The 17,500-nt window shown below is 37.9% G+C and overlaps 1 protein-coding gene across 1 annotated transcript in view; it reads right to left on the minus strand.

Moving 5' to 3' along the window:
- Window positions 1-16,727, minus strand: part of LOC138369465 (glutamate receptor-like) — a 130,568-nt gene extending 113,841 nt beyond the window's left edge. The window contains exons 1-3 of the mRNA XM_069332718.1: window positions 16,692-16,727; window positions 14,347-14,466; window positions 9,513-9,659 (exon numbers count right to left, since the gene is read on the minus strand). Of these exons, the coding sequence (XP_069188819.1) occupies window positions 9,513-9,659; window positions 14,347-14,466; window positions 16,692-16,727 (303 nt within the window). The remainder of the gene's footprint in view (window positions 1-9,512; window positions 9,660-14,346; window positions 14,467-16,691) is intronic.
- Window positions 16,728-17,500: the final 773 nt, after the last annotated feature.

The following is a 17,500-nucleotide window of genomic DNA, read 5'->3' on the forward strand; positions in this document are numbered from 1 at the left end:
AGGTGAGGTCTAGGACTAGGCCCCGGCACGTTGTTGTGGCGTCCCCCCACAGTCCTGGCAAGAGGCTGTCTCGTGTGAGTTGTTCTTGCGAGGTCTTGTGTTGACGTGGCTTAGATTGTGATTGGGAAATGATTGGACTGGATCTGGATGACAGGTTTGCTTGTGGCAGCTGAGATTCTTTGAGGTAAGGGTCAACATCCACGAGTACACTGGCCCCCACAACACTGGCAAAGCAAATCACATTGAGGATATCATTGTTATTAACTCATGGTTAGGTACGTTGAGTCACATGCAGTGTTTTATTGGCTTATGAGTTTGGGTGGCAGCTTCAGTGTTTATTCTTATGAGTCACATGTGAATGTTAAGATGTTTTGGTTCAAGCAGTACATTCAGTGATGAGTTGTATCGGTGGTTCCAACATTGGAACTGAGTATATTGCCATGTCAGAGCCGTGACCTCACACACACTACAGTACCCAACAATGTCCAATAATGAACCTTATGTTAAAAGTCTTTATGAATCAGTAACAAATTTAAAAACAAAATACAATCTCTAAGTACCTGCCTTACGCTTTTATTTTGTAGTAATCAGAAATAATACATAAAAATGTGTTGAATTCATTCAATTCAGTGTAATTAAAAAATAATAATGGACGAAAACGCTCTATCTATTCAAGAAGAATAAGTTTCAAACATTCTCTCTTGTACAGTTTGAAAATTTTTAGTTAGAAACAGCCCTTGTATTGATAACTGTGTCATTTACAGTCAGCCACGTCCAACAGCCTGGTTGACCAGACGACCGGACCGCGGGGCCTTTGATACCCGGAACTTTCACAAAGCATAGTACCTTGTGAAAATTGTAATACATTCTAAATAGATCAAACATCCAGAGATTTTACATTTTAAATGTCTCATCATAAATGTTTCGTTAACAAAATGGTCAATTATCTAATGCTCTATTTATTCAGTTGTTATAAATTAAAACAAAATCGAGAATTGTTAGAAATTCTCCCAATCAATCCGATTGACTGGGAGAGGTCTTCTTCAATAACAAATTGTAACAACATGTTCAGCTGGAACGTTTATGAACCTGTTTTAATACACATTTCATAGTCATGCAGTATGAACATATGTAATGGTTTGTACAATTTGGATATATTTTAATTGATTGGATATATTTTAATTGATTGGATATATTTAATCCGTAGATAATAACATTTCATTCACATGGGTTAACGTAGCCTTGAACCACCAACCACCAGAGCGGTATATTCAGCTCGTCCTCTCCAGCATTCAAAACCTCACTAAAATAATATACTGAATTACCTGAACCTACGAATAGAAAACGGGACATCACATCGATTTTGCGAGTTATTATGATTTTTAGCACACCATTTTGTTGCCTTAGGGGAGTTAGACGTTAAAACTCATTGTACTGTTGAAGATGATGGGTTGGGTATGTTAATGCTGCTCTTTCTGCCTGCTTAACTGACAGTATAGGACTTTGGTCGTTCACTTGATATTACAAATGTCATTCTCAATGTCGTAACTTCTGAAACAACTCTTCATTAAAGTCTGAGGAATATGTATACCGTCACCACTAACTACCAAACCCACAGGCGAAGAAAAAATATGTAAAATAAATTAAAATGTGTTAAATACTGAAGGAAAATTAAAAAAAAAAGTTTGCGTCCAACAGTTTTACATACTTTCCAACGAGGGACTAACAATAAATGTTTTATAAATACAAAACTGTATAATATAACGAATCAGATTCAAACCATTAATATTTGGTTCCAAGTGTGCATGCATATGTGGTGCTCAAGTTAATACTAGTAGTGAGAATAACTGCTTAGCAGTATGTATTGGTTTGGCTTCAGACAAATATACCCCTTAGGAGTATATTTGGTTTTGGCTTCAGGAAAATAGACCCTTTAATAGTAAGTATGGGTTTTTGGGTCTAGGAAAATAGACCACTTAGTATTAAGTTTTGATTTTTGGGAGAATTCGTTGCTGTGTCACACCGGGTTTAACAAACTCCTTAAAATTTATCGCTGTGTCACACCCGTTTGAGACCAATTTTTTTCAGAGTTTTATGCCTCGCTGTCACATAGTTTCAGGCGGAATTTTTCCGCCTGAAAAATCCAGTTTTGGAAAAACTGAATTTTACAACTGGAAAACTGAATCCAGTTTTAGGAAAATATTTCAGAGTTCCCATGTTCATAAAAATTTGTCCATAGAAGTTTGTTAAGGAATTCTCATATAAAAAATATACACTCTATACCCGTTTTAAAACCGAATCTTGGCAGAGTTCCAAAAGTAGTCGCTACAGTCTTAAAGAGTTCTTATGGAGAAAATTAACTCTACGGACTTAAGTTTCAGTTTTGAAAAGTAATTCACAGTATCAGAAGTTAGTTCTTGGACCCGGTTCTATACATTAAATATGTGTATTCTCGTTACTAGTAGCTCAGTTTTAACCCAATTTAAAACAGTTATATTTCGGATGTAGATAGACAAGAAAATAGAGTTACCGAGTTCTAGCTCCTATTCCCGCCTTAGTTCATTCGTACAACTTCGTTAGTATTTAGCCAATTTTCCCTAAAATTTAAAACTTCGTTATTTCGGATGCAGGAAATGAGAGCAAAGCAGTTTACCGAGCTCCACCTCTTGTCCCCGACTTAGATCACTCTCGTAGCTTCGTTAGTATCTACCCAAATCCTTTGAGATTTAAAACCACTATATTTCCGACTCAGTAAATAAAATCAAGGTAGTTATCGAGTTTCAGCTCCTGTCCCCTGCCTTAGTTCAATATTCACCAAACGCAGTATTTCAGAACATCAGACAGGCCCTACATGTCGCCTTTATCAGAGTAACGACCAACTACGAGACACTTAGTTTGATGAAAGAGAGCAGTAGAGCAACAGAAGTACATTTACATCGCATCAGGCTTGGATACCCATGTGCATGGGAAATAGGCTTACAGGTTCCGGAAGATGAGAGGAAATGTCAGCATTGTTGAGAAATGCCGGACAGACCACTGGAACATTATTTAACACAGTGCACAGTTACAAACCCATTAAGATTTCAACTTAGATTCAACAGAGCAGAAGTTGTTAAACACCTATGGCAAAATCTTACTGAAGCGACCATACGAGTCATAAATACTCATACTCCGCCCAAGTAAAACAGAAACAAGCAACACTTAGTGGGCCAGCCAGAGGCTTAGGGCCCGTGCAGGAATATCCCTGAAAAAAAATCAGAGTAAGCAAACAAAACTCCTAGCTGCTCTTTCAAACACTTGTGTAAATAAACATTTCTCAGGCAATTATCACATGGTCATACGCACCTTATCTCCCCCTACACTCTCTCCCTCCCTCTGTTGTTGTTGTTGCTTTAGATTCAGCTCCTCGGAACAAAAGTTCGTAGTAACACGGACTATGGCGAGGCCGTAGTGGACTTACCTGGCACAGGAGCGGGGCTGTAACTGTCCCCCTTCCTCCATTACCCTTGCGCTTATTTGTTCGCTCAACCCCAGATCCCCTCCTCCCCCATATCTTCCCCCTCCACACCTGACTCCTTCCCTCCCTTCCTCCCTCCCTTCATTCTCCATGCCCCTGCCCAGTCTCTTAGCTCCTCAATCACCTGACCCCTTACCTCCCCCCTTTCCCTTCCCTCCCCCTGCATCTCACCCCTTCCACAACTCCACCCAAACCTCACCTTCCCCAGATCCATTCTCAACTCTGCCTTGCAAGAATTTGAAATGTAGCTTTTATCAATAATCTTACTGTATTTGTGTATTCTCTCCATATTAACAGCATATTCTCTGTGCAACTTTCCCCGACCGTCCAAGTGGTTGGGCATCATTCCTTCTCTCCCCGTCCCATCCCAAATCCTTATCCTGACCCCTTTCAAGGGCTATATAGTCTATTGGCTTGGCGCTTTCCCCTGATAATTCCCTTCCCTCTATGCAACTTTTTACTCGTTATTCGTGTTTTCACATTCTCTGTAAGTTCAATTCATATTCCCCTGCACGGTCTCTGTGTTCATTTCATTCTCTTACGTGTTCACTCGTTCTTTAAAATCAAATATACGATATTCTCAGTTATTCAGTAAATAGTTCATTGTTATGTATTATCAACCGCATTACAGATTGTCAACTATATTAGTTATAAAATATTTATTTAGTCATTTACAGAGATTTATTTTTAAAGAACTGTATCAATGTATTTCTCTATCAACTTTGTATTTCTTACCAACACTGTTCTTAAACAAAAACATACTCTATGCAGTAACAAATTTACTAAGACATTTTTTGCATTTCTTAACACACTTCGCTCAACTGAAAATAGTCAAGTGTAACTTCTTAATTGATTCTTAACTAAAATAGCTCTTTTTCGAAAATAATCAAAAGATTCTTTCAACACTGTTTTTAACTACCTCATGCTTCGCAAAGTAAGAAAAAATAGTCAAAGGTAATTTCTAAACTAAAGTTACTCTCCAAGACATCTCTATGCTTCAAATGACAATCTCATTCCCTCTTCGTGTAAGAAAGGCAAACTCAGAGACATCAAGATGCACACAAAGCCATCATAGAAAATCTCAAAGACACCAAGATACAATCAAAGACAACAAAATATACTATTCAAGTCTTCAAAGTTATTCTCTGAGACATCAAAGTTATTCTCAGAGTCATCACTGCTATACTCAGTCACCAAAGGTAATCTCAGAAACATCAATAATAAGTTTTGAGATAATTAAAATTAACATTTGCACTCATTAACCCATCTTTATATACAAGAATTACTTTTTAGAACTTCTTTGTGTATTAAATATAATCTCACTGTAACATTATTCTTCATTCAATAAATATGTTGTCAATAACATCGTTTATGTAACATATGTAAACATTGGTTTGTGTTAAACTTACTAAGACATATCATTATGTAGTTATAAACAACTTAAAGTATTATATCAATCTAAACATGTACAACGTTTTTGTAACATTTGTATTATTTCTTATTATGTAACCTTCTTTATACAGTAGGTTTCCTATGTCATATATATTATTCTCAGTAAGGCAAACGTTTACACAAGACATATCTTGTAATGTAACTTGTTTCTACAGTAACTTTTCCTAACTTTATATTATATCTGTGACAAAACTTTCTACCAACTTAATACAGGGGTACTAAGACCAGAATATTATTGGCATTTTACGATGTTTTACATCTCTGGTAATAATAACTCTGGCAAAACTCTTTAGGCAACTAGTTCAACTATTTTTAACAAACTTGAACATCCGTTTAATAATTACTCTATTAAAATAGTATTTTCACATCCACTTTATCTTAGAACTGTTCTCTGATCAACAATTCATTATCCCACCTAACCTGATTTACCTGTACTAGTCCATCCTAATGTAAATTTCCTTGCTCAAATTACCTGTCCTCACTACCTGATTGAACATAAATTCTTTAACCTAACTTACTAACTTAGCTTACATATCCCAACCCACCTGACGTAACATACTCATCCTGACTTTATGTAACTTACATAACATAACTCACCCGACAAAACTTACCCATCCTGACATTGCATAACTTACATAACTTACCAAATTACCTAACCTCACCTACCTATTCCCGGCCAACTTACCCATTTTTACATACCTGATGTAACTTACATAACTTAGCCTACCTTGCATAACTTACCTGCCATGACCGAATATTTCTGCCCTCACCTACCTAACATTCTCCACCTAATGTAATTTACATAACCTAACTCACCTGACATAACTTATCTATCCTGACATATCCGAACTTACACAAATTACCTGACTTACATACTTACCATAACTTATTTAAAGCATCATCTTATTCGCTCTGAAACATCAACTATTCATTTATTTACCTCAGACAACATTCTTTTTACACTTACAGATACAAACGTGAACTTAAATATCACATACACAAACATATTCAGACTTGCATAAATACCAATGGGATACACTTTTTACATACATTACATAAAGACTTACACAAAATATATGTCACAACCTCATTTACACATAAAATTATATACACAAACTAGCATAAACTTAAATGCAGAACAAAAACACAGACTTGCACTCAAATGATAATTTAGATGCACATACAAACTCCTCCTTATATACGAGGCATCGAGAAACTTATAAACTTAAGTGAAATACCTTGGGACACAGACCTCAGAGACAAGTCTGTACAGGGTATGATGGACTATGTTACCCAAAAGTGTCAGGAGGCAGTAAACAGGTTCATCCCGGCCCAAAGGGAAAAATCCGAGAAGCAACAAAAGAATCCATGGTATAATAGGGCATGTATGGAAGCGAAGAAACTAAACAAGAAGGCGTGGAGGAACTTCCGGAATAACAGAACACCAGAAAGCAGGGAGAGATACCAGAGAACCAGGAATGAGTACGTCAGGGTGAGAAGAGAAGCAGAGAAAATTTTTGAAAATGATATAGCAAACAAAGCCAAGACCGAACCAAAGCTACTCCACAGTCACATCAGAAGGAAAACAACAGTGAAAGAACAGGTATTGAAACTTAGAACAGGCGAGGACAGGTATACAGAGAATGACAGAGAGGTGTGTGAGGAACTCAACAAGAGGTTCCAGGAGGTCTTCACAATAGAACAGGGTGAGGTCAATGTGCTAGGAGAAAGGGAGGTAAACCAGGCGGCCTTGGAGGAGTTCGAAATTACGAGAGAGGAGGTCAAGAGACACCTGCTGGATCTGGATGTTAGAAAGGCGGTTGGTCCAGATGGGATCTCACCATGGGTACTGAAAGAGTGTGCAGAGGCACTTTGCTTGCCACTCTCCATAGTGTATAGTAAATCACTAGAGACGGGAGACCTACCAGAAATATGGAAGACGGCGAATGTGGTCCCAATATACAAAAAGGGCGACAGACAAGAGGCACTGAACTACAGGCCAGTGTCCTTGACTTGTATACCATGCAAGGTGATGGAGAAGATCGTGAGAAAAAACCTGGTAACACATCTGGAGAGAAGGGACTTCGTGACAAATCGCCAACATGGATTCAGGGAGGGTAAATCTTGCCTTACAGGCTTGATAGAATTCTACGATCAGGTGACACAGATTAAGCAAGAAAGAGAGGGCTGGGCGGACTGCATTTTCTTGGATTGTCGGAAAGCCTTTGACACAGTACCGCATAAGAGGCTGGTACATAAGCTGGAGAGACAGGCAGGTGTAGCTGGTAAGGTGCTCCAGTGGATAAGGGAGTATCTAAGCAATAGGAAGCAGAGAGTTACGGTGAGGGGTGAGACCTCCGATTGGCATGAAGTCACCAGTGGAGTCCCACAGGGCTCTGTACTCGGTCCTATCTTGTTTCTGATATATGTAAATGATCTCCCGGAGGGTATCGATTCATTTCTCTCAATGTTTGCGGACGATGCTAAAATTATGAGAAGGATTAAAACAGAAGAGGACTGTTTGAGGCTTCAAGAAGACCTAGACAAGCTGAAGGAATGGTCGAACAAATGGTTGTTAGAGTTTAACCCAACCAAATGTAATGTAATGAAGATAGGTGTAGGGAGCAGGAGGCCAGATACAAGGTATCATCTGGGAGAGGAAATTCTTCAGGAGTCAGAGAAGGAAAAAGACTTGGGGGTTGATATCACGCCAAACCTGTCTCCTGCAGCACATATCAAGCGGATAACATCAGCGGCATATGCCAGGCTGGTCAACATACGAACGGCATTCAGAAACTTGTGTAAAGAATCATTCAGAACTTTGTATACCACATATGTCAGGCCAATCCTGGAGTATGCAGCCCCAGCATGGAGTCCATATCTAGTCAAGGATAAGACTAAACTGGAAAAGGTTCAAAGGTTTGCCACCAGACTAGTACCCGAGCTGAGAGGTATGAGCTACGAGGAGAGACTACGGGAATTAAACCTCACTTCGCTGGAAGACAGAAGAGTTAGGGGGGACATGATCACCACATTCACGTTCTGAAGGGGATTGATAGGGTAGATAAAGACAGGCTATTTAACACAAGGGGAACACGCACTAGGGGACACAGGTGGAAACTGAGTGCCCAAATGAGCCACAGAGATATTAGAAAGAACTTTTTTAGTGTCAGAGTGGTTGACAAATGGAATGCATTAGGGGGTGATGTGGTGGAGGCTGACTCCATACACAGCTTCAAGTGTAGATATGACAGAGCCCGATAGGCTCAGGAACCTGTACACCTGTTGATTGACGGTTGAGAGGCGGGACCAAAGAGCCAGAGCTCAACCCCCGCAAACACAACTAGGTGAGTACAACTAGGTGAGTACACATATAATTACATTCACAATCTTCATACATGGTGCTCAGGTTAATACTTGTATAGCATTCATACATGGTGGTCAGGTTAATACTTGTATAGCATTCATACATGGTGGTCAGGTTAATACTTGTATAGCGTTCATACATGGTGCTCAGGTTAATACTTGTATAGCGTTCATACATGGTGCTCAGGTTAATACTTGTATAGCATTCATACATGGTGCTCAGGTTAATACTTGTATAACATTCATACATGGTGGTCAGGTTAATACTTGTATAGCATTCATACATGGTGGTCAGGTTAATACTTGTATAGCATTCATACATGGTGGTCAGGTTAATACTTATATAACATTCATACATGGTGGTCAGGTTAATACTTGTATAGCATTCATACATGGTGGTCAGGTTAATATTTGTATAGCATTCATACATGGTGGTCAGGTTAATATTTGTATAGCATTCATACATGGTGCTCAGGTTAATACTTGTATAGCATTCATACATGGTGGTCAGGTTAATATTTGTATAAAAAAAGTAAACAATTTCATTCAACTGGAAGAGACCATGACACAAAAGCTGTCCAATACCCACTTGAATACTTCCCTTACCAGCAGTACCTGACTCAGCTCAACATTGTGACTTCAATTACAAACAGAATTTTAGTTAGTTCCACAATAATTAAGTCAGTATAAAGTTCATGTTAATATGTAGGTAAGCAGAGAGCTAAAGTATATGTTGTCTATCGTTACTTAGGAGGTGATTGGCTGCCTCATTAATCTATGATATGCAATAGAGTCTATTGGTTAACTGAATATAATTGTTTCTTCTTACCATGACATATTACATATATATTATAGTTTACCTTAATTATTTTATAGGATATTGTTCTGGTTTTATAAAAAGAAAAACTTTCTTTGACCTCATTAACCCCTTAAACTGCACAACACATCAATAGCTGATGAGTAACTATCAGGGAATTGCGCACCACAGTTATTAATGTGTTGGAGTGCCACTAAAGATTTAATTATCAAATGTTTGAGATGATTATTTTTTAATTATTCTTTGGAAGTTTCAATAAAGCAGTCACCTGAGTATCCTGGAAGTGATGAGTGAGTGACGTGTAGTGGTGATGAGTACCAGGTGACAACGAGAGAGATGGTGCTCAACCACCTGACCCACAATCACGCCCATCTGCTCCGCCACCGGACTCTCACTCATTTCCACTCGGTCCAGTGGTCCGCCCGTACCCTGACTGACCACAGGCGCAGGTCTGCTCACAGCTCCAACTAGCACTACCACACCACACAGGAAGCGCATCATGCTGACCTAAAATAAAAGCAAAGTATGTCAAAAGTTGTCTATTTGTTTTAATAGTTGTTAATAGATAGGAAAGGTTAGCATGCAGTGTCTTTTTTGTGCATTACCTATAATTATTTTGAATACTTAGGTGTAAAATTTCCAAATGAATTGAACCAGTTAAGAGACGAAGTTGTGAATGTCGAACAATTATGTGAATCACGGTAAAATTATATATTAAGTAACTGGTTTCAATAAGTTATTATTAATTAACTTGTTGAAACACTTCCAGTTTATTTACAGCTTTAAGCTCCCTTGCCAAATGCAATCATTATGGTTGTACATTGATAAATCTTGTACACTGATTTGTACATGATAGATGGGGAGAAAAGGAGAGCTAGAGGGTATTTTTTTTATACACAACTATTCTTTCGTTTACATTAGCCTACACAAGTATCTCTCGGTCACCCATGCTTAGAATAATATTAAAGTTTTATATTTACCATCTTAACACACTCTTTTCACTAGCATGTATATATTATCTTAACACACTCCTTTCACTAGCATGTATATATTATCTTAACACACTCTTTTCACTAGCATGTATATATTATCTTAACACACTCTTTTCACTAGCATGTATATATTATCTTAACACACTCCTTTCACTAGCATGTATATATTATCTTAACACACTCCTTTCACTAGCATGCAATTACTATCTTCATACACTCATTTCATTAGCTTGCATTTACTGTCTTAACACACAGTAAATGTGTCTTTTACTAGCATGTATTTACAAGCTTAACACACTCCTTTCACTAACACACTATGAAAGTATTTACTTGATTAACACATTAACTCCATTAACAAGCAAAGTGTTAAAAAAAAAAATCAAATGTTTATTCAGGTAAAGTACATACATACAAGGGGTGATACAAATATTGATGAATTTATAGATAGAGCTAGTACATACAATGCCTAGAGACACTATTACGCAAAGCGTTTCGGGCATGAAAAACACTAAAGACTAAAACTTAATACTAATTGAGATTAATGAATAAAATGTGTTGAGAAAATATAAAAATAAAAAGGGGGGAACATGGTAGAAAAACAGCAAAAATACAATTAGGTCGACAAACAGCGTTGTTTAAAAATAACAGACATGGGTTGACAATATAGGGTTAAGGTAGGCTACAGGGAATTAATTAGGTAGTGCTTAGTTTTTACCTTAAACTGGTTGAGAGAGGTACAGTCTTTAACATGGTTGGGAAGGTCATTCCACATTCTGGGTCCCTTGATTTGTAGAGCATTTCTCGTACTCTTGGAATATCAAAAAGGTATTTGTTTCTGGTGTGGTGCTCATGGGTTCTGTTACAACCTTCAATGAAGTTTTTAAGGTCAGGATTCGCATTACAGTTCAGCGTTATTTATATATATATATATATATATATATATATATATATATATATATATATATATATATATATATATATATATATATATATATATATTTATATATATATATATAAATATATATATATATTTATATATATATATATATATATATATATATATATATATATACATATATATATATATATATATATATATATATATATATATATATATAATACACATGAGAGGATGTGCAGTGACTTAATATCTAACATATTCAGAGATTTGAGTAGGGGTACCGAGTGATGTCTGGGGCCAGAGTTGGATATCGTCCTAACAGCAGCTTTGTGTTGGGTAATTAGAGGACGTAAATGATTTTGGGTAGTAGAGCCCCAAGCACAAATACCATAGTTGAGATAAGGATAGATGAGGGAGTAATAGAGCATCACCAGGGCAGGGCGAGGTACATAATATCTGATCTTAGAAAGAATACCAACAGTGTTTGAAACTTTTTTTGATATATTTAGAATGTGTCCCTGGAAATTCAGCTTGTGGTCAATGAGAACGCCAAGAAATTTGCCATCTATTTTGTTACAAATTTGGGTATTATTTATCCTGAGATTTATTTGATTTAAGGATTTATTGCCAAACAGAATATATAAAGTCTTGTCAATGTTGAGGGTGAGTTTATTGGCAGTTAGCCAAAGATGGACTTTATTTAGCTCAGTATTCACTGTGACATTTAGAGCAAGGGGGTCTGGACTTGAGTAAATGAAGGTTGTGTCGTCAGCAAATAGAATTGATTTGAGGTGTTGGGAGGCATTTGGAAGGCACTACATCATTAATGTAGATGAGAAAGAGGAGAGGGCCAAGTATGCTGCCCTGAGGAACACCAATGTTGATGGGTTGGGTGGGAGAAATTGAATTATTCACAGAAACATACTGGAGCTTGTCAGTACGGTAAGATTTGAGGTATTGCAGGGAATGACCTCTGACACCATAATGATGTAATTTAAGAAGAAGGTTTAGGTGGTTTACAGTGTCAAAAGCCTTACGCAGGTCCACAAATAACCCAACAGGGAACTCATTTTTATCAAGAGCTGCATGTATCAAGTTAATCATCTAATAAGTGCATCGTTAGTGCTTTTTTTGGGGGGGGGGATCTGAAGCCATATTGACAAGAGCTAAGTATACTTTGTTTGGCTAGATAAGAGTAAAGCTGCTTGTAGATTAGTTTTTCAAATATTTTTGACAAGTTTGGCAGGATTGATATAGATCTGTAGTTGTTAACATCAGTGAGATCACCACATTTGTGGACAGGGGTTACTCTCGCTTTGTTTTAGAATATCTGGAAAGGTTTAGAGTTCAAGGGACTTGTTGAAGAGCAATGCAATAGCAGGGGCTAAAGATCTGGAGGCTTTTTTGTAAATTAAACTTGGTATCTCCTCAAGGGCACTAGACTTGGTTTTAGGGAAAAGGATTATCTCAATAACATCAGTGGAATTTGTAGGCTTTAGGTACAGAGACTGTGGATAGTTACCTGTAAGATAGTCCTAAACATCAGTACTGGAAGATGGAATATCATTTGCAAGGGATGACCCAATGGAAGAGAAGAACCTATTGAACTTAATAGCAGTATCAGAGGCTGTAAGCTGACCATCGTTACTGGACAGGAGTATTGGTTTGTTATTTAAAATCTTCTTTGATCCCAATATTTGTGAAATTGTGCTCCATGTTTTCTTAATGTTGCCCTTTGTTTGGGTAAATTTATTTTCGTAGTATTTAGTTTAGGTTCTTCTAATTATATTAAATAACAACAACGAGTAATTCTTTGAAAATTCTTTGGAGACGATTCCTAACCTATACTTCTTCTCAAGGGCATGTTTTTTATTAATGGATTTAGGTATTCCTTTGTAAGCCAAGGATTGTTTAGCCTTTTAATTGTGACTTGTTTCGTTAGCATAGGACAGTGGGTGTTATAAAGGCTGAGAGTTTTTTGAAGAAAATATTGCACTGCTAGGTTGATGTTCCCATGTTACCTAATTCGGACTCCCAGTTGACATTAGCAGCAGCAGCTATAGAATTGCCTATAGCAGTTTCATTGTGCAGCCTAAAGCTTATCTTCCTTGTCTCTAGAGGTGGTTTGTTATTGTTAGTTAGGAGAAATGTGGGGTAATGGTCTGTAGTGCTATTGATTATTATCCCTGAAGTAAGCGGAGAGGTTATGTTGGTCCAGATGTGATCAAGAGCCGTGGCAGTACTATCAGTGATTCTAGTAGGTCTAGTGATTAAGGGTATGAGGAAGACGGAATTCATACAGTTGAGGAAGCTGGCAGCAGTAGGGTGTTCAGGCTCGCAGAGGTCAATATTAAAGTCCCCTGCGATAATTAGATGGTTTTTGTTCAGTCTGTTATCTAGTATTAGATTTCTAAGGTTAGAGTTGAATTCGGACACATCAGTTTTAGGAATTCAATAGACTGCACCGACAGTCAGGACAGACTCAGCATCCTTCACTCTGAAACTGGCGAAGATATACTCCCCACAGGAGTCTCTAGTTCTAATTACTAGAACAAAAACGGCAAACACCCCAACTACCAGAGGCCAGGCGACACGTCTGGACCTCATGGCAGCTCCAGGCGGACTCCTACCATACCGTTCATTTCACGAGTACTGTTTGTTTTTATTTTTTCATTTTTGTTCATTTTGTTTTTTAACTTTTCATATTTTTCAGTGCAAATAGCGGTGGAATTGAGCTGTGTCGATTAATCTGTGTTTGAATTTAAATATTTCGTTAGTATTTTTTGTTTTTGTTTTGAAAGCAAGAAAATGGTCAACGCGTTTATTTCACAGCTGCATATGTGCAACAAATAGACATGAAATCACTGGCGACAATGTTAACTGCTTTCTTCACGTTATGTCAGAATGACGCGTTTGCGAAAACACTGCTGTATTCGGAAGTGACTATGTATTACATACGGAATGTGAGTAGAAAATCATTTGAACGACGCAAACGAGGAGAGCGAATCGACGGACAACCTGGCATATTCAAAGAAAAGAAACTAACATAGGCAGACTGTACATCATGCATCCCAATCAAGATGAATACTTCTTTTTTCGCGAACTGTTGGAAAAGTGCCCGGTTCAACGTCTTTCCAGCAACTGAGATTTGTCAAACGGCGTCACACATACCACTTTCCGTAGTATATGTCAAGTTGTGAATTGATTGGCGAACGACAGACACTGGGATGTATTGCATTAATAGCGCATCAAACACGTCACATCTAAATCAAATTCGTGCATTGTTTGCAATCATACTGACCGGCTGCTCTCTATCTCCAACAGAGTTATGGGAGAAATATAAATCGCACACGGCTTCAAATATTGTTCGTCGAATATGCATGGAAATTTCAAATGTGAACATGGATTTCAAAGCAGAAATCTGCAAAGAAGCGTTAATGATAACTGAAGATTTGTGTTTAGAAATCGCGAACAAAGTTCTCATTCAGTTGGGAATAACAGCACCGAATCGATCTGCTGCTGCTTCATTCATTGTAGAATTGCGTCGTGAACCAAATTACAACACAGGTGATCTGTTGTCGTATGTGCAAATCAAATATTTCTAAGCTAACGCTTGAGTAAAAAAGCATTTACGATCAAATAATTCAAACTATCAATAATGGGATTGAAGAAATCTTCTTCTTAGAAGCGCCAGGAGGAACTGGTAAAACATTCCTAATTAGATTGACTCTGGCAGCAATTCGATCTCAAAATGGCATAGTCTTAGCTCTTGTGTCATTCAGAATAGCTGCAATATTTCTACCAGGTGGAAGAACTGCTCATTCGACTTTGAAATTGCCATTGAACTCCCATGTGCAACATTTCCAAAACATCCGGCATAGGAAAAGTATTGCAGAAATGCAAACTTATTGTTTGGGAAAATGCCCAATGGACTACAAAAAATCGCTCGAGGCTCTTGATCGATCATTGCAAGATTTGCGTTGAAAAATCATACTATTTGGAAACGCATTAATATTGCTTGCAGAAGATTTCAGTCAAACATTACCTGTAATTCCTCGATCAACACCAGCGGACGAAATAAATGCTTGCCTGATCTGCTCTACTTTGTGGAGCCACGGAAAGACGTTAAATTAACTATAAATGTGCGTGTCCAGCTGAAAACGATTCATCAGCTGAGATATTCTCACATTATTTTCTGGAAATTGGGAACAGAAACGTGCCGGTTGATCTGACCTCAGGACGAATTTCATTGCCTCATAACTTGTGCAATTTAGTGACGTCAAAAGAAGAATTCGTTGAACAACTATCTCCCAATATTCAAACCAACTATAAGGATCACGATTGGCTGAGTAAACGAGCTATTCTTGAGGCCAAAAACAAAGACGTCTACGAACTTAACAATATTATTCAGTTTAACATCCAAAGCGAGGCAGTCACATACAAGTCCGTCGACATTGTTGTGGACGCAGATTAAGTGGTTAATGATCCAATAGAATTTTTTAATTCACTTGATCCGCCAGGGATACCACCGCACGTACAGCTGCAATAGAAAATCTGCGTGCCAATTATCATGTTGCGAGATATCAACCAGACAAAGCTATGCAAAGGCACGCGGCTTGCAGTAAAAAAAATAATCAACAACGTCGCAGAAGTAACAATTTTGACAGAACCTTCAAAGGTGAAGATGTCCTCATTCCTCTCATTCTTATGATTCTAACGGATACACAAATTCAATTTGAGAGATTGAAATTTCCAATTAGATTGGCGTTTGCAATCACCATTGCAGAGCGCCAAACAGTTGGGTGAATAGCGCTTCGGATTCGTAGTCCTGAGGTACCGGGTTCGATCCCCGGTGGAGGTGGAGAGAAATGGGTAAAAAACGTTTCCTGCACCCCTGATGCCCCCTTGTTACCTAGTAGTAAATATATTCCTGGGAGTTAGACAGCTGCTATGGGCTGCCTCCCGGGGACAATAACAAAACGGAGGCCTGGTCGTGGACCGAGCCGCGGGGACGCTGAGCCCCGAAATCCTCTCAAGATAGCTTCAAGATAACCACCAACAAAGCTCAGGGCCAATCTTTAGAATTGTGTGCTCTATATGAAGACACGGATTGCTTCTCACATGGACAATTATATGTTGCGTGTTCTAGAGTCAGAAAACCTGACAATCTCTATATCTCCACAGACAATGGAACAACAAAAAGTATTGTACACCCACAGCTATTGTGACATTAAACATATCAGAAACGTGCACTTTCTCTTTTCTCTCTTTTCCATTTATCCAGACTGAGCCACAGCAACGCGTGGCGGGTACAGCTAGTTGTAAATATATTTATGGTTTCTGTTTATTGATCTTTTGATTTTTTTCGAAGGTCATGCTAACTCATGTAATTCCAAATTATTACATACAGATATGACGTATTTGAAAAGATATTTTAAAAATCTGAAATAACGTCATCACAGTAAGAACAAAAATGATAAAACCCGGAAATATGTCCAAAGAAAACCGCATAGAAGAAAAAAGTATGTAGACTCGAAAGAAGAAGATTCGATGTGATAAAAAGGACACTTGGAGCAGTGCGTCGACAAGCGCCATTTAGTGGTTTAGGTCAGGACAACTTGAAGACAGAGAGTAGGGCCACCATACCTGAAACAGAGTACACTGACTAGACCAAAGGGTCATGTAGCTTGGAGCCTCAACAAGTTGTACGTCGCAACAAGAAAGGTGGGAGAGTACTGGAAGTCAAGATTCCTAAGGGCATTATATAAAGAGGGATTTACCTCCGGCATGCAAGAAATAGAGTTTGGGTATTTTTTCCGGGCATGTTGATGGATATAATGAATAATTTGTTGTCAGATAAGAGGATCCAAGGCAGAAGCGAGGTGGTTTGGATAACTATTAGGTAGTGATTGACTAGTGCCAACAACAATATGTATGAGTAATTCATACATTCTACAACTGAAATCTGGCATCCTTATTATTATTACGTAGGCTCAGAACTCCATATTTTGTAATGTTAAGCTGGAGCTACCATTCTTTCATCCAATTTAATGGTTATTTAGATCATCTTGTAGTGATTTTGTGTCTTCTGAATTTATTTCCATAACTTAATCTTTTCATTTTTCTTTATCATTATCTTACCATCATGACTTTTTCAGGAATATACACTTTGTAAGGTAAGCACATGACCAGAATAATAAAATGCAACAAAGCAACATATTAATAGTTGAGAGACTAGTGATGAACATCATTCCACTTGAGTAAGACAAGCCCATCAAACTACTTGATCAGATGAAGTGGGTAATATTATTCAATGGCCAGATGAGATCCATCCAAGAGCTGTGTGTACGACATAAAATTAATTTGCGAATCAAGATTACTTCAAGTGTGCGAACGAACTACATTTACTAAAGCATGTAATTATAGAGGTTTATATATATGTCGTAACGATTCAG

Source organism: Procambarus clarkii, chromosome 28, assembly GCF_040958095.1.
Source record: "Procambarus clarkii isolate CNS0578487 chromosome 28, FALCON_Pclarkii_2.0, whole genome shotgun sequence".
NCBI classification, from domain to species: Eukaryota; Metazoa; Arthropoda; class Malacostraca; order Decapoda; family Cambaridae; genus Procambarus; species Procambarus clarkii.